The 21,061-nt window shown below is 41.6% G+C and overlaps 1 protein-coding gene across 1 annotated transcript; it reads left to right on the forward strand.

The window, feature by feature from the left end:
- The first annotated feature begins 5,567 nt into the window (after positions 1-5,567).
- spon2a (spondin 2a, extracellular matrix protein) lies at positions 5,568-20,151 on the forward strand. The gene is made up of 6 exons (XM_062425940.1): positions 5,568-5,684; positions 9,544-9,772; positions 11,634-11,854; positions 17,299-17,490; positions 17,887-18,058; positions 19,365-20,151. The coding sequence occupies exons 2-6, from the start codon at positions 9,544-9,546 to the stop codon at positions 19,550-19,552; spliced, it is 1,002 nt and encodes a 333-aa protein (XP_062281924.1). The 5' UTR covers positions 5,568-5,684; the 3' UTR covers positions 19,553-20,151.
- The last annotated feature ends 910 nt before the right edge of the window (positions 20,152-21,061 follow it).

Genomic DNA, 21,061 nt, shown 5'->3' on the forward strand with positions numbered 1-21,061 from the left:
ATAGATCATTCTGCACAGTGAAGCTTAAACATCCAACTCATGTAATAAGCAAACCACATTTCTTAGTGAAGGGGGATTTTAAGATTCATCATCTGGGAACTATGAGTGTCTGCAAAAATGTTTTCAATAGACGCCACAGGAAATGTTGGGGGCACCAAAGTCAGGAGGCTTCATGCTCTGGAGACCACACATACTTGTACTAAATGGTAATCAATCCCGTTGGTGTTGAGGTATTTCAGTCTAGGCTAAAAGGGATCAACTCACCAACTGACCGCCCATGTGCCATCCTTACAGAGTTGTCTTAATTATTGTGCCTAAGACCTACCTTATTAACATTTTTATGGATACTTGGAAACAGTGGTCAAATACTGTACTGAGCTGGTCACTTTCTAGGTGAGGGGCACACAGATTACATAACAGCATATGTATACAAGTTTCTGTGGTTTAAGGAGGCCCAGGATGCAAGCAGTATTTTAACAGACCTGATTCACACACACTTCAAACACACTCTGGCTCACTGCTTCCGAAGTTGGGATTGTGCAACAAAGTGTAGCAGAGTATCATCCACCACTCTAAGCGCCATACATCACTCCTGTCAGCTTCCATACAGGGCAGCCAGATTTTCTTGTTTGTTTGTTTAGTTCAAGAGGAGGAGGAGGCGGAGGGCAAGAGGGGGGGGGCAGGAATGCCTCAAGGATTTGATCAGGTGTGGGAACACATTGCTCAAACCAGTAAAATGGGAGCACTGGTTCCCGTACTGCTGCTGCATAAGTACCTTTGGTTAACTGCTCTGTAAAATGGGTCATACCGCTTAGAGAACTTTGTCTGAAACAAAGGTCATTTAAGATTAATGTAGCGAAGTTCTGCGCTGAGAAAAACCAGGTAAAAATTATTTTGTGTTTTTCTGGCGAAAATGAAGAGCAGTTTCATAGATCAGGATGTGTGTGTTTGTGCTATGGCATATGCACATGTCTGCGTGATGAATTAGTCTCCAGATAGATCACCTATCCCACTTGGAGGGATCGTACTACCAACCCCAAAAGCCGAGTGGATAAATATTTGCCTTTGGTTTTCTTTGGAATGATTAAATATTATTCCAGCCACTGAATGACTCAGATGTTGCATCATGATCAGACTGCACCAGCTTTTGTTTTCCTTCTGAAAAGATACTGCAGTGCATCTTTTATTTGTCCAACTCTATGAATTCATTAATTGTCTTCAAGTACAAGTTTGGGGATATTCTGTATTTTTCTAACTGTCAACAAATCATACAAAAAGACACAAACCATCAATTAACTGATCTACAAACAAGTTATGACTGTGTAGCCAAAGCCTGATATTACTCCTCTGAACCGTAAACTTTTATTCTTCAAAAACTATTAAAACATAATTATACATACATAAATACTCACTCCAAGACCAGATCTGTATTAATCCACGATGGAAAATAGTCCCTGAGAAATGCTCTGTTTACTACTGTTTGAGTAACGTCTGCTAAAAAACTACTGTGCCCAGCTAGTACATTATTAAGTAATTTTTAAAATTATACACTTGTGACCCGTTTTTAAAGAATTACAGTTTCAGAAGGAACAAATGAGCTTGGGCTTGAGTGCCTGAGACAACATAGAGAAATGAGTAAATAGTGAAAATGGACTAACATATTCTATTAGTCTCTTTATGGGATTTGTGAGTAAACACATTTTTACCAGCTACATCTTTTAACATACCTATATAAAATAAAACTAACCAACCACACACTTATATACAAACTTATATAATACACTATCTGTATTTTATTTTATTTATTTTTTTTGCTTCATCTTGCAAGCATTCCCATACTCTTCTTCCATCATATTGGAATACAACACAACAATAATATTGCCATCTGTTTCTAATGATGCTCTTTTCTCATGCCTGTCTGTTAGCAGCGGTGCAGCCGAGACACTGGAGCTACTATGGCACCAACCCAACACACTGTGATTAGCTCATGGTTTTCCTCTCATTGCTTCACTCACTTGGCTCGCACAACGTTGACATGCACACGTGATTGACGGGAAGGAAAACCTATGGCTATCTTGGAGATTTGCGTCAGTCAGGCAACTTCTACCTCTTTTGCTGCCGTATCTGATGTCCTAATGCTGGTGTGCGTGTGTGTGTGTATGTGTGTGTGTGTGTGTGTGTGTGTGTGTGTGTTTGTGTTTGTGTGTGTGTGTGTGTGTGTGTGTGTGTGTGTGTGTGTGTGTGTGTGTGTGTGTGTGTGTGTGTGTGTGTGTGTGTGTGTGTGTGTGTGTGTGTGTGGTTTTACTCTAAACTATGAACCAGACAGGGCCAAGTCATCATTGTCCATTATTTATTGGTGTACATGCCAGTGTCAGACCTTAAGTGATTCTACTTGTCCACACACACACACACACGCACGCACGCACGCACACACACACACACACACACACACACACACACACACACACACACACACACACACACACACACACACACGCATCTGAACATTTAACATTGTGTCAGTGACGTTTCATATTAACATGACTCAATTTGGAGGCTGAACCCACCATCATTAATCAGCGGGCAGCAGTGGAGTGGAGGAAGTCTGGGTTTTTTCCCATAACCTACTTTCAGTTGCGCAAACAGATATATAGATAGACAGATAGATTGGTGTGGATGGATAAAGAGAAGAGTGAGAAACTGTTTTGAAGACAGAAAGGGGTGATGAAAGATACAGAGGAATGAAGAAACAAAGCAAGCCACAGATGGAGAGGGGTACAATTATCTCTGCCAGGCATAAGCCTGGAGAGGATCATGAGTGTGGTCCTATATGTGTGTATGTATGTGTATGTCTGTGGGTATGACTTCACTGACACACCAGACATCAGACCAGGGACAGCTTGTGCACTTGGGGACAAAAGTCATGTCTCCAGTCAGTAAAACACTGATTTTTTATCGTCAGTGGTTAAAGTTAGGGTAAACAGCTTAGGTGGAGGCAAGTAGTGGTTTTGGTGACTTAAGTAAAAATGTGTGTCTCTGTGTGTGTGTGTGTGTGTGTGTGTGTGTGTGTGTGTGTGTGTGTGTGTGTGTGTGTGTGTGTGTGTGTGTGTGTGTGTGTGTGTGTGTGTGTGTATCTGTCCACTGCCAATCTCAGTCCATCAGCCTAATATTTTTTGCGCATGTTTATGACTGTATGCTAAAGGACCTCTCATGGTTGCTGTGAGTCACAATTTTTGGAACAACCCTTTTTCATAACGCCATTGACTTCCGACTCCTCACTCTTCTTAACCAGCCGGTAGGGGCCGCAAGTGATCAACAGCTGTTTGAGTTTGGAGTCTTGTTTCCACTAGGGACCATGGATGTATAAAGAGAACTGGATACAGTGTCCGAGGCGGAGCCCTATTCATTTCTATGAAAATTGCTCAGTGGCACATGAAGCCAAAGAGCCACTTCCTGCTTTAAAGAAATTACCTGGATGAAAACATTGTGGATGCATGCATGTGTTATCAATAGAGACTTCCACGGGCTGAGACAGCTAGTTTCCAGTTTAACTCCGCAGCTAACTTGAACGGGGATGATTAAATTGTACAGCTCTTATAGACTTTCAAAATGAAGTTGGACAAAAGGGATCAAATTCTGATTGTGAAACAAGTCATTTCACGGGGGTTGTGGTGCTCCAAAAAAATGAATCCATCGTTTTAAACCCACTCCTTTTTCCATGATTGTGTCTAACCCTAACCCTAACCCTAACCCTAACCCTAACCCTAACCCTAACCCTAACCCTAACCCTTGTCTGATTCAGAAGTTGTAATTACAGGGTTAGGCCACTATGTAAAATTGACTTCAAAGCCCTCCGCACTACCTGAGGGCTTGCTACCAATCAAGCCTATCGTAAGTTTAGATTTATGTCTTCTAAGCAGTCCATGCTATGTCATGTTATGTGTTATGAAAAAGCAAAAAACATTTCCAGCAATCGGCTGGGGTAAAAACAAGGCTCACGAAGTCTGTTGCAGGCCACATTTTGGCCTTTGTTGTTGCTCAAAAACATTCACAGAAATGTTTGGTCTCATGTTGAACCGTGTAGTATCCGCTGATTGATTCCATACCTAATATGTTATGATCCACTAAAATTAGGCACGATAGGAGATTTGGAAAATCCCCGCTTTTGTTATCTTCGTCGCCATCTTGATTGTACACACTGGCGGAGGTCTGCACTCTATTGAGAGCACCCTTTTTGTTGTTTATTTGAACAATTATAACTACAGTCCAGTCAAATTGTTACCTGATCCATATCTAACTCCACTTCTCCTCTTTCCCGTCTGCTCCTCTTTGTCTCGCCTCATTCCCAGAAGTTTTAGCAGCATAGCCATACTGTGACGTGGCCGTGTCTTGGCTTGGCAGTTTGTGAAGTTGTCTTAAAGATCTGGCTGATGTTTGCCAGGTCATTTGTGGTCGGATTGATAGTGCAGATCTAAGCTCTAGCCAGGGTATGCGTGTGTGTGTAAAGTAGACTGTTGAATTAAATATCAATCATACCCAGACGCTGACCACTTTGTTACATCATGACCGTGGCTAAATTTCAGGAAAGTAACAAAAGTTTGTAAGATATACACACGGTCTCGTTTAGTCTGCGCCTTGACACGTTGATAAGTGAGTGGTGGCTGGTAACAGAAGCCTCCCTCGTTGTCCATGTGTGTACCAGCTGTGGGAACTGGTGACCACACATCTCTGACAAACATGCATGCGCACACACACACACACAGACACACTGACCTCAGAAAAAGGGGTTCCTCGGTTGAGATCACAGCTGGATCTGCCACCGCGCAGACCTATTTAAAGGGAAAAGACCGCAACCATTTAAAAACTTCTTTGATACACAGCAAGTGCAATCAGTACATTACTGCTGAATTAAAAGTCTGTGCTTCTGTCCAGACTCCACTCGTCTGTTATCCAGGTTGCATATGAAACCCTATTCTCATTTCTTCCTCTATTTTGCTACCATTATTCAGCAACTCTACACCTCTCGACTCTTGAAAGTGGGAGTTGAAGAACTGGGTAAGAAAAATACACAATGCTGAGTGGTGTATGTTAAGAGAGGCCAATGTGGTGTTGATTACCTTGTCAGCACTGAGGTTGCTGAGTTTACACAGCCACTGAAAGACTAGAGAGAGAAAGGGAGCGAGACAGAGGAGAGAAAGATAGAGGGAGAGAAGAGAAGGGCAGCGGAGGAGAGGAGTGGAGGCTGTTAACTGCCTTTCCATACAAGGAGAGGTAGGGGGAGAAAAGAGGAGGCGGGGGAGGAGGAAGCGAGAGAGAGAGAGAGAGAGAGAGAGAGAGAGAGAGAGAGAGAGAGAGAGAGAGAGAGAGAGAGAGAGAGAGAGAGAGAGAGAGAGGAGAGAGAGAGAGAGAGAGAGAGAGAGAGAGAGAGAGAGAGAGAGAGAGAGAGAGAGGAGGGTAACGTGAGGAGATACAATGAGAGAGTGAAGGGAGGAGGGAAGAAATTTGGAAAGAGAGATAAAGACAGAGGATAGAGGGATAAAGGCTGATAAGGTTGCACCAGACAGCCGGTTACAGTGGAGAGCAAGAGAGGAGACAAGTGAGTGGAGCTGTATCCTCCTCCGAGGTCCCGACACTGTGATCCTGCTGCAGCTTCTGTCTGTCACTGACTGACTGATCCAACACAGGTAGGACACACACTGAGCCTCCATTCATTCCCTGCACAGAAAGAGACAGAGCGCAAGTGTGAAGGCTTTTTCAGCCACATCAGATCCAGTGATGCAGTTTCTTAGTCTTTTGATGATGTTTGAAAATGTAAAATTATCTGTTCTGCTCTGCATTTAAAACTTAAAAGTAAAAGTACTCTTTTTTTCAGAACAGCAGAATTCAGGGTGTTATATAGTTCTACATGTTATATTATTAGAGGATTATTATCAATACATTAACATGTATATAGCATTTTAATGTTTAATGAACTCATTTACAAGATTTAATCTATAGGAATGCATTGTTTTTTCATAAACTCATCATATAATAATAATAATTATAGCTGTCAGTGTTATGTGTAAAAAGTTCATTCTTTCCCTCTGACAAGCAATAGAGTACAAAGTAGAATCAAATGAGTAAAGTAAAGTAAACTAGAAGTATCTCAAAAAAGGGAAATTTAGTTTCTACCGCTGAATTTAAGCTGTTTGTTTTATTGCAACAATAATGTGTTCAGATGTCTTTTTTGGTTGGAAATGCATCTTTTCAAATGAAAGTCTCATTTTGCTGATGTATCACACATCTATGTTCACTTTTGCATATATTTGCACATGTGTAGCTACTCTGCTGTCATTTAAATTTGTATACAATATACAGGTATAGGCATTCAATCACTGTGGTCTTTCTGCTGAAAATGTGGTTTTAGTTAAGTACTTCAAAAAAACCTAACCTCACTCTCCTCTCTGAACTCTTGCTTACACTGTCATGATTTCCCCTCCGCCTGCATGAGAAACAGTCAAGTTCCTGACCTCCTGTTGTGATGCATACCTGACCGAGTGTGTAAATCTGTCTGGGTGTACATACAATAAATGTGTGAGGATGAAATTGTACGTACAAGCATGTTCAAAATATGGATAAATGGACAAAAAAGGTAATTCAGGACAAAGTGAGGCATCTATTTTCACAACACATTTTTCCGTCACTCAGCACCAGTCAACAAATTTTTGAGAAAATCTTATCTCAGAAAAAAACAGCAAATTACCTCCCCGCCTTCCCCTTGTTAAAAGTGAACGTACCGCCTGCTGTGTGCACAAATCTGCACTTGTGCGTGCATACCCACATGCCTGTGTATATGAGCTGAGGTGAATGTGTGCATTATCTCTGCATGAGTCTGCTGTAATTACACAGTGAAGGTGCCCACAGGGCGGCAGCCGCTGGTTGGCTCCTCGCCACATCCCCTCGTTTTATTGTGTCTTATACCTGAAAAAAGACAGAAAACTGCTGTGTGTGTATCTGTCGGTGTTGACTGATGAGATCAAGTCTGTAGCGTGCGCGTGTGTGCGTGTGTGTGTATGAGTGTAAAATTTATGTCGACTGAAAATAAGAGTGTGCCTCTTGCCGAATGCATCAATAAATACCATACCGTCTATTATTATTACTGTACTGTATGTGTTCCCAGCAGACATCAGCTGGTTGCTGGTCTGTGTGCTGACTGATAAAGTTCAGTGTGTCAGTGTGGGAATTCAAGAAATGTCTTTTCAGTGTGTTATAGTGTCAGTGTGACAAGTTCAGAAGGAAAGTCGAAGGGTCTACTGAACCAAAGGTGATGATTGCTATAGCAACAGACATCACATGACAGCCACTAACTGTTGAGATTGGCCCTATAGTGCATCAAAAACAAATCAATATAGACAGGAAAGATCATTTTCAGTGTGCGCACCAGTACATTTTTTTCTGTGAATTCCTGGTTAAAAAAGTTTGATCTTCGTTTCTTGGAATGTGTGCGTAAATGCGTGCGTGACTGACACATACAGAGGAAAAAAACAGCTAAATCTTTGCAACAGCTTGTGACAGGACTGACCTCCTTTTCTATTCTAAACACAGTAGAGGGAGCAGACGGGACAGTAGCAGTTAAGATCGCACACTAATGTGAAAAACCTCCAGCTCCAGCTGCTGAACTTCCATTAACCCACAGTGCTCAATCACAAGTGCAGATCAGAATCTGCTTATTGTCAGCCTGAAAATAATATTACTATGTCTTTCTTTCAAAAGAAAGTAACTTTTTGGAGCAGCTAAAACATCTCAACCTGGAGCTTTATCTGCCTCCTGCAGAGCAGCAAAGTTGCAGTCAGTGAGATGATCAGATGACTGAGCAGTGAGATCAAAGCTGGGCTCAGTGTGTCTCTATACTCAAGGTATTTTTATGGTCGGCTGTTAAACTGTGCAGTGGTTAATATACATTTAATGGAGACGGGGAATTGATAAAACACTCCCTGACATATAAGGCTGCGGTCAGAAAAGTGTCAGAGTTGGAGTTTTGCAGCTATATTGGCAGAGTAATACTATCTGACCTCTGGAAATAGACTTCAGGGACAATGTGCAGCAGGACATGAGTGCTGTGTATGTGTGTATGTGTGTGTGTGTGTGTGTGTGTGTGTGTGTGTGTGTGTGTGTGTGTGTGTGTGTGTGTGTGTGTGTATGTGTGTGTGTGTGTGTGTGTGTGTGTGCGCGTGTGCGCGCATGCAAGCGTGTGCATCAGTGTTTGCGTGTACATGCATGCGTGTTTGTGTGTCCGTCGACTTGCCCAAATTTAACTGTCTGCATTCTGCAGCTGCTTGGAGGTTTAGTTATAGTATGCAGTAACCCATAGAAATCTGCCATCAAGTCATACAATCGTCATCTCAAAGGTAAAACACCTGCCAATAAAAAAGGAAATAGGCGAAATAACATCCCTTTTCTTTTCCAGTGCACTACATTTTCTTTAAGTACTAAAGGTTAAAGTGTCCACAGTACTTTAAATTCAAAAAGGCATTTCACTACTAAACTGAACTAACTTTCTGGAGAAAATTAAGGCAGAGATGTTGTTGCAGTATACACACATATTCTCACACACAGTAAAGTAGTTTTGTTTGTCTGGCTGGAAATAGACAGCAGGGAAGGGGTGGGATGAGAATTTGGGTGGGGAAGGGCAGAGATGGATGGGAGGAGGTGTGTTTCGAGCGAAGGAGTGCAGGGAGGCAAGTAGCATGGCTCTGATTTACATCCATCTCCTGGAGAATGGTAAAAAAAAAAGACAAACACCCGCTGACAGCAATGCCAGAGATACTCAGGTGCACATATACGAAGAGATAAAAACACAAAGTGGGTACTTTCACTGCATGATGACTTACAGTGTGAGGCTGAAGGAAAATATGTTTTATTATGCACGTGCCCCCTTCCCATTCCACCTTGTCATTGAATGGTAAGTCGGTGAGGTCAGTAGATCGGAGCAGACAGGATTTGCATCTATACTTCGGGATGTCATCCATGTTGTTTTATTTTAGGACACCTTCTGTAACAGACATTACCACGACAGTGACGAATGTTAACCGTTTTGCAGTGTAGCCACAGATTGGCTGTGGACCAACACACACGCCCTACCTGGGAGAATAGGAGAATTTTTTTAAATGAAGACTGCAGGGTCAACAGGTTCAGCAAGCTTTGTTCTTAGATAAAATGGATTAGTTGTGATATGAGCGAAAGGAGGAGGAATTTCCACTCCTTCTACTGATTTTCCAGTATAGTGTGGGTTTGGTTTCCTACAAATTCATGTTGAGATCCTTTCATGTGTTTACTGATGGATATGGATTACATGCCAAAGTACTTCTTAGAGCTTTGTGTTTTAATGTGCCACACATTTCATGGTATTCCAGAAAACTCAGGAGGAGCAGCATTTTTTTTACGATTATCATTGTTGGTGTTTCTACAAAGAACGTGACCATGTGCAAACTAGATACAGTACATCCATACCATGAGAGTGAGTAACACTTACACAACCATTCTTCATTCCTCTGTTTCTTTCAGATGATGTCATCAGAGCACCTGGTCTGTGGTTGGCTGCAGCAGCTGCTCATTGTGCTTTTAAAGCTTTGCCTCACTTTTGCTGGGCCTCTGCAACCGCTCAATGGGACTGACTGCACAGCTAAGGGTCCTGCCTCCTACATACTGGTCTTTACTGGTCACTGGAGCCCACAGGCCTTCCCAAAGCAGTATCCCCTCTTCCGGCCCCCTGCGCAGTGGTCCAAATTCATAGGTGAGAAAGTGACAAAATTACACACTTCATATGTACAGTTTGACCATTGTTTGATATTCAGTTGAGTTATGTCAGAGAGAAGTCAGAGCATATTATTTGACCTCTATCAGTCATGGCGTTTTCTTTTCAAAAGGAGAAAAACGCACATATTTCCACATATTTACACAGACACATACATGGAGGTTAGAGATCATAATGAGCAAAGCAGTGAGACACAGACAGCAATACAAACGACAATCTAAATGCTACCAGATGGGGTTTCTTTAACTTCTGTCCAGCCCTATCTTTAATATTTCTCTATTTCTCTCAATCCTTCATTCTTTCCCACATTTCCACTTGTTTACCGCAGTGTTGGCAGTCAAGACTGGAGTGTCGGTTTTGGGGTTGGTGAACGGGGGTGATGATATTCGGGGGGTGGTGGGGTCAGACCACTTACCTCAGAGCCAGGAAGAAGGAATAGAAGAAAAGATTGCAGTTCCTCTATTCTGTTTTTTTTTTCCACGCCATGGAGCATGGGATGGATGGCAGATGTTTGTGTGTGTGCACGTATGTATGTGTGTGTTATACTACTCTTGTGCATCGCTGTCTGAGGTAACTGTGCCTCTGTCTGGTTTCCAACTCTCCCAACAGTGCCCCTCTGCCCTGCCAGAGGATGATGGCCTACTTACTCCATACAGAGCCAGGCAACGGAGATTCAGACACACCCATAAAGGCTTTAATGTGTCAGGGAAATCAGTGGACAGGAGGGGGATAAGGAATGGGTTTTGTCACAGGAGAAGAAAAACACAAGGGCCTCAATGGACTGACAAAAAGAAAGCTGGAAATGGAGTTTGTCACAGCACAAAGAAAAGCGTAATCTGTCGAGGCGTTTAGGGGCCTGCAATGGTTTTGTATTGCTTTATTGTGGAGACCAGGGGGCAAGGGACCAAGGACACTGCAATAAGGAAAAGGGATGGAGTTTGTCATGGCCATAGAAAAACACGAGCAGTAGAGAGGGCGGGAAGTGGGCTTCAACGTCTTGGTGGGGCTTAAACGTGATGCGTTATCGAATTTCAAGGTCTTGACGCTTGTGGGAAATTTGTCAGAATGGAAATGCAATTAAGTGCGTAAGTAATGGCAGTTTGGGGAGAAACAAGATAGTGTGTGAAGTGTGCTGGGCACAATGTATGTGTGGCTCAGTGCAGTGTGTGTGTGTGTGTGTTAATACATGTGTCACAAGTGTTTAAATATAAGTGCATGGTTGTGTATGTGTGTCTGTATGCAGCTCTGAAAAGTGAGGTAAGGCAGAACCATCAGAGCATTTGTCAGCCTGTTTCTGGCTAACCTTACTCTGCCCCTAAAACCACTGGTCTGGGCCAGTGGCTCTGTGGGTTTGAATACGGAGCTCCAGGACCTGCGGTACAACAGTTTAACCTAAATATGACTCTTGATTCTTAACAGATTTCAAAATCAACTAAATATGAGAACGTGAAACAAATGGTTCTGTCGGCCTGAAGGGTATAAAAAAGAATCAATCAACCTTTGTTTTTGTCCTCCATCTGGCTGCCGACTCTGAGATCTTGACCTAACTCCTGGCAACTCCATTCTGTGTATTGGTTTTATCAGTAATAGATGGAGAAAAGATGTAACTAAAACTATGCAGAAATGCCAAAGACGTGTGTGGGCATTTTTTTCTGAATTATCTGATTAAATGCAAGAAGTAAGAGGCAGCCGTAGAAATATATAGAGGCTCCATGGTGGAAATGATCTCACCATCTGGCTGAGGTTCTGTGGTACTTCACTGACATTGATATGCATTCCAGTGAATAAGCATCTTACTCCTGTCTTCTCCTCTTTCTTGTGTTTCCTTTCTCTCTTTTAGCGGTGAGCCATAATCGCCATTTTCGGCTTTGGGAGGAAGGAGCTCTAGCCAGTGTAGGGGTGCAGAACTTTGCTGAAATTGGGGTGACAGTGGAGCTAATGAAGGCAGCCAAAGAGGCAAGAAAGAGACGCACGGTTGGAGCCATGTACCGAACAGCTGGTATCCCTAATGGCATTGGGCACAGCTCCACTGAGTTGCTCATGCAGCCCCGGAGCTCACTGGTAGGTACAGTACAAATAAAACTTAAGTGGAAGTAGTACTCATTCACAAAATCACACACATGCTCAGACACAGTAAGTCTCACAAACCGTCTATTCAATCATCTGGTGACCTGGGCATCTCCACAACGCCGTCCATCCACACTGACCAAACACTTCCCCACTTCTTTCCACTATCCAATGTTAGACTATGTTTAGCCCAAGCACTGAGGCCCGGCAGCCACAAATGCCCACATCCATCCTGCACAGTCTGCAATCTGTCTACTGCCTGTCCCGCTGACCTCTGGGAGCTCAGGAGAGGGGCCTAGGATGACATTTTGTAAAAGCTCTGAATAGTTTGACTATTTGAGAGATACTTGCCTGACTCTGTCCAAAGAAAACAAATTAAGCCTACCAGTACCTCCTATTCTCACTACACATTATATCTTTTGTTTAATCTGTTCATATCGTACATTGGTTTTGTACTGATTAAACAAACAAGATATGATGTCCCGGTAAGTAGGTTTTGTTACCTTTGGACAGAGCCATGCTAGCTGTTTCCCCCCTTCTTTCAGGCGTTATACTGAGCTAAGTTCCCCACCACTCCAGGGTACAGCTTCATATTTTAAATAAAGAGTGGTATTGATCTTCTCATCTAATTTAATGCAAAAAAGCATATTTCCAAAATTGTTGAGCTGTTCTTGTACTGCAAAGGGTAGATCATAGATTTTCTCTATCATATTAATTTTATTTTAATGCAATACTTTTTCATGCTCATATGTACGTTAAGAGAGAGTTTGGTGGTTGCTGTAATCCTGCCTCTCCATACTGGCCTTGAAGTGATCTCCTCCTTGCATTAGTACAATGAATGAGATGGTGATTGGCAGTCTTTGTTTCATGCAAAACTGCATTCTGATGTGCAGCCAAAGCTAATGTGAGCAGTCAAAGTTAGACAGCCGAGTGGTTATTTTCGGAGGATATTTTTAGTACAAAATTCCCTGTTTGTGTTCCTGTCTCTTCATTGCAGCTCAGTGAGAGTGGAAACACAAAGGGAGACGATTGCACTAAAAAGACTAACTTGGAAGATTCTCATTTGATTTGACTTTTTCAAACTGCTGAAGCCTCATATTAGCTTTGACTGAACGCTAGGAAGCATTTTTGCACAGAATGAGGAGGGTACATTTTCTGCCATCCTTTACTGGAGTAAAAAGAGAAAGGATTACAGCAGTCAGGAACTCTTTCAATGTACATAGACGTATCAAAGTCTATGATAGACCTAAAAGAATCTGAACTCATCCTTTAAGATTAATAGTTTGACGTTTCGGGAATAGGCACTTTTACTTTCTTGTCGAGAGTTGGATGAGAAGATCAACATCGCTCTCATGTTTGTACAGTAAATATGAAGCTACTGCCAGGGCCTGGTTAGCTTAGCTTAACACAAAGACAGGAAAATATATATATGTTAAAACAAGAAGTTGTTGTTTTTTGGGGGTTTAGGTGTGAGACTATTTCTTGGCCCGGCACAGTTACCTCCTGAAATCATTGCAAACAAACAAGATATAACGCGTTAATTGGTGAGCTTGCTGGAAGGTGGAATTTGTTACCTTTGGACAGAAGCTAGCTTCCCTGTTCCCAGTCTTTAAGCTGGGCTAACATTCTGCTGGCAGTAAACATTAATATTGAACATACAGACAAGGCCGTAGCCAGGATTTTTCAAATACCGAGGTCAAAAAGAAAACCACGTCTCATATAATAGTTAGAAGTAATCCATGATGTATTTATACCACTTTCTTGCTGTGCATTTCTCAGTCATGGTCACTCTTGTGGTCCAGTTCTTTCTTATCACTTCCAATTTTGCAACTTAAATCAACTCCTATTTCAGTATTCTACAACTTCTATGGTTGTATCTTTAAAAAGTATAACTGCAATATATTATTTTCTTTGTTTGTTCTTAAAATGTGGAATAAAGCACGGCCTGCTGGGAAAGGGAGAAAAGGGCTGGTCAAATGAATGAACACTTTGCAAAATCGGGTCATGTCCAATTCACGAATGTAGACATAAACATATTTCTGGCTATTTTCAAGTCGCAGTTCACTACTACATCTACTGCAGCGAATATTTTTTCTGAAAGTGAGCACTTAAAAATCTCCAGTAGCCTAATATGCTGTGTATATTTGTGAATTTGTGACGAATCTGCTGACGGAAGCACAACACAGCTGGAGCTGTTCTGTAAGGAAACCAGTTAAATTGGAAACCAGTTGGGACATACTGGGGGCCAGTGAAAAAATTCCCGGTGGATTTCAAGGAATCACTCCGCCGCTGGTTATAGCCGACTACTTTTGTTTTGACATGGTAGCAGTATCTGCAAGTACGTGTCGCGTGACGGTCCGTTGATGCAAGGATAATTGTCTCATCGGCTATTTTCACTTCACAACAAAACGAAAAAAATACCGAGGACATGACCTCGGTGTCCTCAATGGTAGCTACGGCCATGCATACAGATATGAGAGTAGTATCCATCCCCTAATCTAACTCTTGGCAAGAAAGCGAAGCTCGGGCTGTTGCAATTACTCCGGTATGGAGTTCACGGTGGACTGATAGCTGCATTTTCAATTAAAGAAGAACTTTGCTCAGCATTGGACCACAAGGTACCAGTGCAAAAATGAGTTAGTCTTGGAGCAAAGGTCAAGGCTGCACTCTTTTTTGAGAATTGGGCTAAATTTGGGGCAAGGGGATTAAACAAAGTCAAAGGATTTGAGGTAGGAATGAGGTACTGTGGAAAAAAGTAATGTCATACTCTTTTGCAGAGTTTAAGTGGGAAATAAAGTATTCATTTCTGTGTTAGGTATGTAGCTGATGATTGAGAAGGAAAGAGGTGACGAGGAAGGGCGTTTTTAGAAATAGGTGTGCCTGCCTGAAAGTCTGGTGACCTACATTTGTTTATTGGTTATTCCACTGCCTGCACCCAAGGGCCCTGAAAAATCATAAGCATACCTGTTGGAGGGCATCTTTCATAAGTACTTGCCATGGACAGCAGCTTAACGGCTTGTCATCAAGGTACGTGATGCCTGTGGCTGCTTTTAAACGGGTCTGTCTGTTTATAGATCAGTGGACAGTAAGGCAAAAAAAGTTGTGTGTTGTTGTAGAACGTGACAACAACAAACTGAATGATGTGAATCTGTTGATAGCTCAATCTGTTATTCAGCTTTTTTGTCTGTCTGCATCTGTCACACACTCGTTTATGAATCCCATCCTTTTTCCCTCCCCACAATCAAACATTCATACACAATGCCCATAAAATCACAAACACATATGAGTCCCATCTCCATATTCATAAGCCTCCTGCTATTGCTGTTTGATGTGTAATTCAAAACAGATAACATCAAATAAATACCATCATGGGCCTAATAGACATTATTCTATAAGACTCAATATTTTATAGGATCAAGGAAAATGTGACAACAGCTGTGCATTAAGCTACTTGTGCTACTGGACTGGGTTGCATGTTTTGAGGACGGTTTGTTCTCTCCAGGCTCTGTGGCAGATTTGCTATGATGGAGAAAAGGTGAGAAGGATCATGGGAGCTTTGAGTAACTGTCTGTTCTCTAGAGATACTTGTAAAATGGCCTGTAAAATGCAAACCACCACAGTCTGATCAAGCCAGTGACGAGGGATACCCCTGAGTAGACATCCTTACTGAGTGGCCCAATGGATATAGCAGGACAGCTTCTTGGAAAAAACGCTGTTTCAGAGGGGGCTGATGAGGACAAGAGTAGGGAGGGATGTTAGCAGAGGAGTGAAGAAAGGAAGGAAGGAAGAAGGGGATCAGAGGAAGATTTTTGAAAATCAACAGAGCTGCTTCTGATTTGGTCTCTCTGTTTCTCACTGTGCGTCACAGGCAAGAAACAGACCCCATGTGTCATGCTGACACTAGCTAGCTCCTATCCCGTGTGGTTTGTTTGGCCTGGTGAATTGGTTTGATCTCTACTCCAGCACTCTTCCATCCAACCCTCTATCTGAGTCCAGCCCACCCTTTCCTCGCTATCCAAAACCATGCAAGCCCACCCATCCTCACCCAAGCTCTTAGCAGCTCAGCCCAGGTCCTCAAATATCGGACCACAAATCGGTAGGCCAAAATGTGCTCTTTTCTGGGCGTCTGCCACATCAGCGTGTGCTGACCCCCAGGCCACTTCCGGTATGAGGTCACCAGTTCTCAGGAAACATCCATCACACAGGAGACACAGGCTAACCCAGCACAGGAAACTGAGTGGGTGCATTCATGTGCACATATGCAATTCCACAGTCCCTGCATTTATAGGTTACACAGTTTATAAATCCTGGCATCAACAGTATGTGTGTGAGATGTCATGCTCATTGCATTTATTGTCCTGGATTGTATTCATGTTACAGACAAGGATGGGTAATCAAAAGAGCTAAATCTAGATCTATGTTCTATTCTTATTCTCCTCTAAAGAGCTGTACGTAAACTGAAACTCGTCCAGAATGCTGCAGCGAGACCTTTCATTGAAATAATCATCTCACATGTGCTTAAATCACTCTACCTGCTCCATGACTGAAATAGGGTTGATTGTAATGTCTTCTTGTGATTTAAATATTGCATTTTCACGGTAGTTTCACTTACAGTAACAATTTGGACGACAGAGAAGAAAGCATCTAATCATAAATACAATATCAATATTCACATACAGCAATTACTGTATAAAACAATAATCATGTGTAAGGAAGAAAAAACAAGTTCATTGCATTCTTCAACTACAACTTTATAATTATCACAGATGACATAAGAACAATGATATTTAGAAAACAATATACTGTATACCGTATAAAATAAAAGTATGAAGTATATAAGAGTATATGTGAAAGATTAAGATCAGTGCCAAATGTAGGGCAAAATAAAGTGCAGTTCTGCATAAGACAGGTGTCTGTCTGTCTGTCTGTCTGTCTGTCTGTCTGTCTGTCTGTCTGTCTGTCTGTATTACATTAAGAGATGCGGCTTTTCAATGGCTACAGAAATTAAATCATTGCTTTGATCATCCTGTAGTGTCAACCTTACGGAAGTGGTCAGCTCTTGATTTATAAAATAACTGATCTTATTAAGTAATGCTGGTCTATAGTGGGATGATTTGAGGATTTAAAAATTTTTTTTTTTTTTAAATTTCTGCTCTGTTTTATACCTACCCTATTTGAATGATGTTTGCAATGTGTTTCATGATGACCCTGATGAAGGCCACAAGCCAAAATGCGTTTGTCTAACAATAAAGTTGTTCTATATACTAGTGTTACTAAGTGTTGCTGACGTTTTAAACCATTTAGATGTGTTGGGGATATTTCATCTGTCTTTAATCGGGCGTTTAAAAAAATACCTCTCTCTGTTGTCTGTCTTAAACATCATTTCCCTTTTAGACAGTAAAGTTGAAACATTTGCTTCCTCTCTCTCTGGTCACCAGCTGTCTCTGATGGTGAAGATGATCCCCAGCCCTGACTGGTTTGTTGGTGTGGACAGTCTCAACCTTTGCGAGGGCAGCCAGTGGAAACAGGAAGTGACCATTGACCTCCAGCCTTATGACGCGGGGACAGATAGTGGATTCACTTTCTCCTCTCCCAACTTCCCTGCCATCCCCCAAGAAAACATCACAAAGGTGACTAAGCTCTTGTGTTCACAAACTTCAAAAGTACTAACACCCCCCCCCCCCCCCCCCCCCGTACTTTTCTTACATTCACTCATTTACTTTGCCATTTATGCATTCGACCCAACGTGAGACAAGACAAGGTTGATATCCTTCATCTTATTCTTTAAATAGGTTAGCAGCACATGTGAACGAGACGTCATTCTTAGCTGTCTCCACTTAAGTGATTGCTTGGCAGGTCTCATGCCTGACCTGAAGTGAATTGAGTAAAAAGGGCCCCTCTTACATAATCAACCATTTATCCCTGCCCAGCATGTGTTTTAAAGTGGACTATTGTGTAGTTGAGCCTTTGTTGAGAATCTGCTGGCTCTCCTGATGAATTATGCTGTTCTTTTCTGTCTCCTTCAGATCACATCTCAGATGCCGAACCACCCGGCCAACTCCTTCTACTACCCAAGACTAAAGGAGCTTCCACCAATCGCCAGCATAAAGCTCATGCGCCAGAGCAGATCACCTGACCGTCAAACCTCCATGTCTAATCATATTCTGCCAAACTCTATCAATCCTCAGTATTTCTCAGGTAAGACCACAGGACTCTCAGTCAGTGTTACCCAGGCATTTTAACTAGAAAAAAATAAACCTTGATTAAACTAAAGGTAACACAGCAGGCTTTGTAGTCTCAAAGCCCAGGGTTATTGTCTCGAGCGAATTTTTGCCTTGCATCTTTTTCACAAATTTGACTGCTGCACTGTGTAGTCAGTTTTGATTTGACACAAACAGCCAACGCATTGACTGCAAATACGTTATCTGTAAGCTAACTGGCAACATACGCACCAATCCTGTGAGGTAGACTACGTGTGTTCAGCCTCTGATTGTCATTTCTCTTCAGTCTCTCTCCTTTTGTTTTTCCCTCTCATCTCACATACAGAGACGAGAGGGGAAAACATGAATAAGTATGGATTTTTTGCTCAAGGTGATACATCTTCAGTTCATGCAGATGTGTCTTAACATCAATTGGTGCCATCTTGAGTGAATTTACATCTAATCACATCCTTCTTTAGACTTTGTAGACAACTATGCCTCTTTTAAAACTCACATTGTTTTCTGTCTGAACACAGTCAGACTTTAAAAAGTCCTCACGAGAGCCACAGAAGACATTATAGAACTGTCCTTAAAGATTGAATAGTACCTCTCACTATGAAATTGAACTTAATGTATAGAATCAGTGGAGTGCCTCTTTATTTTCTAATGCTCTTTAATGCCAAGATCAATAGAGGAATATAAAACTGGTTGTGAATACAGTTACTTTATACATATTTTTTGTTCATTTTTCACTTAATGCCCAGTGTAAGTCATGTATAGTCATCACAAAGAATGCAATAATGCTTATTGCTCACTTTGATAGAAAGCAGTAATAACATAAACAGTATAGGCCCATCTATTACATTTTGACTGTTAGTCAAAATGGTAAACACAGTGAGGAGCTGCCACATCGTGATCATGATCTTCACTGCGGCTTCTTGTCTAATCAGCCCTCAGCAAAAGAGGAAGGAGGATTTTCATCTGCCCTGCAGGCAGCCAGTATTACACAGTATTTGTTAGAGGAATTACGTATTTTACACGCTTTTATTGGCCTTGATAATTCAAACGCACTACATACATAGCATAGTTTCAAAATGACATAAGTGGAGATACGTGTTCATTTTTTCATCTGGCTGGTTAAATCAAAGGTTATGGTGGGTAAACTTTGGCCCTTAAACCCTGCTTTAGAAAGGTGTCCTCTACACAAAATCTACAGATGCTACAAGAAAATGTTACGCTCCCTTCTCTGCCATTTATTCTTTACTCAAACATACTTTTCTCATGTCTCTCTCCACTCAACACAGAAACACCACTGGACTGTGAGGTGTCTCTCTGGTCATCCTGGGGTTTGTGTCTGGGTCCCTGCTCTAAAGGTGGTGTTCGCCACCGCACACGCTACATTCTCTTGCGGCCGGCCAACGCTGGTGTCCCCTGCCCTGAGCTGGAGGAACAGACTGAATGCGTACCACACAGCTGTATGAAACTCCAGTAGCCTGCTGAGCACACAAGCACAGATACTGCCAGTATTCAACACTGGGACTCATGTTATACTGCTGGAGTGAGAAATGCTGCTGCATCTTGATTTTTTCATCTTTGTCACAGCCAAATTGTGGAAAAATAAGACTTGGTGCATTACCTGTGCAGCTCATTATTTTTAGTGTATGCACTCCTCTGGGTGTATCTTAAAGGCAGTAAAGGGGAAATGAAGCATAGCATTTTGTTGGAGAAGTTTAGATAACGCTTTACATGTGTTGAGGTAAAAAGTGATTTTTAAATTGAGAGGAAGCATTACAAATTCCCTGAATGAGAATAATAGCTCATTATCACCCACACATGCATTTAAACTGCACACCGATCATTGCACATCAGAGTCACAAATGCACACACACTCTTAAATGTAGGCACACAAAATTCCTTTCAAATACTGCATACTACAGGCATGGAGGCATTAGTTTACATAAGTAACCTATACACGCTTGGCACATGCAGGTCTCTCAAAATAACCTCACACCCCGATTTATAAATATCACCTTTCACAACTTATGGCTGACTTGAAGCTTGGAGCCAGTCTACAGACGCTGGCCGATTTTATAACAGATGCAGGTTTTTATAGAAAGAAAAAATTAATATTTGTATTATGATCTCTTTTGATATTGTAATGTTGAGATTTTGTATATACTGTATGATGTATCTTATCTTGTATAACTCATGAATAAATATGGACGTGTGTTTTTCAAATAGAAAATGTCTGTGCTACTTTGTTCCCCTGCATGGCTTTTCACGTGGGGAGTATTATTATTATGCAAAAGCAAAGACTAAATTTGAAACCCGCTGGACTGGAGAACATTCCTGACCTGCACAGTTCCAGTAATACGCAGTGAAGTCAACTTATTTGTGTATGCCAGAACAACATTTTGCCAGTATTGACACTTCTTTATTTGTGCTCAAAGAACTTACAGCTTACATGCAAAAATACACAGCCATAAATATCACAGTATGAAAGAGTTATGATGTCTTAAATAGAAGTCACGGTACATCATATTTATAAATAAAAATTCTGTTTATCCCAAACTTTATTACAAAGCTGTTTTCCTTATTATATATAGATGATTGACAACTGAATGTAAATACTACATTTTTGTCAGTGTCAGTGTCAGTCTGAGAAATACTGACTCCCTACAACACGTTGCAGTGAAGAGTTTGTGGCGGAGTAGCACCTCCCAGTGGTCCTAGTCAATAACAACAACAATACAACAACTACCAGGTTTATTATACTACACAGGAATATAAAACAATAAAGAAAATAGATTTGTTGACAACTCCATTAAATGTGTCAGTGCTGAATTTAACATTTAACAAATTTTGGGTTTTTTTCCCACCCAGGGAACGGTGAGGAGCTGTAATGATAAGTCGATAAGTTGATTTGTCAATCAACAGAAAATGAATCAGCAAAGTTCTCATAAGCTGAAATTCTCTATCTCCAACTTTTTCAGTGTGCATA

Source organism: Scomber scombrus, chromosome 9, assembly GCF_963691925.1.
Source record: "Scomber scombrus chromosome 9, fScoSco1.1, whole genome shotgun sequence".
Taxonomy (NCBI): Eukaryota; Metazoa; Chordata; class Actinopteri; order Scombriformes; family Scombridae; genus Scomber; species Scomber scombrus.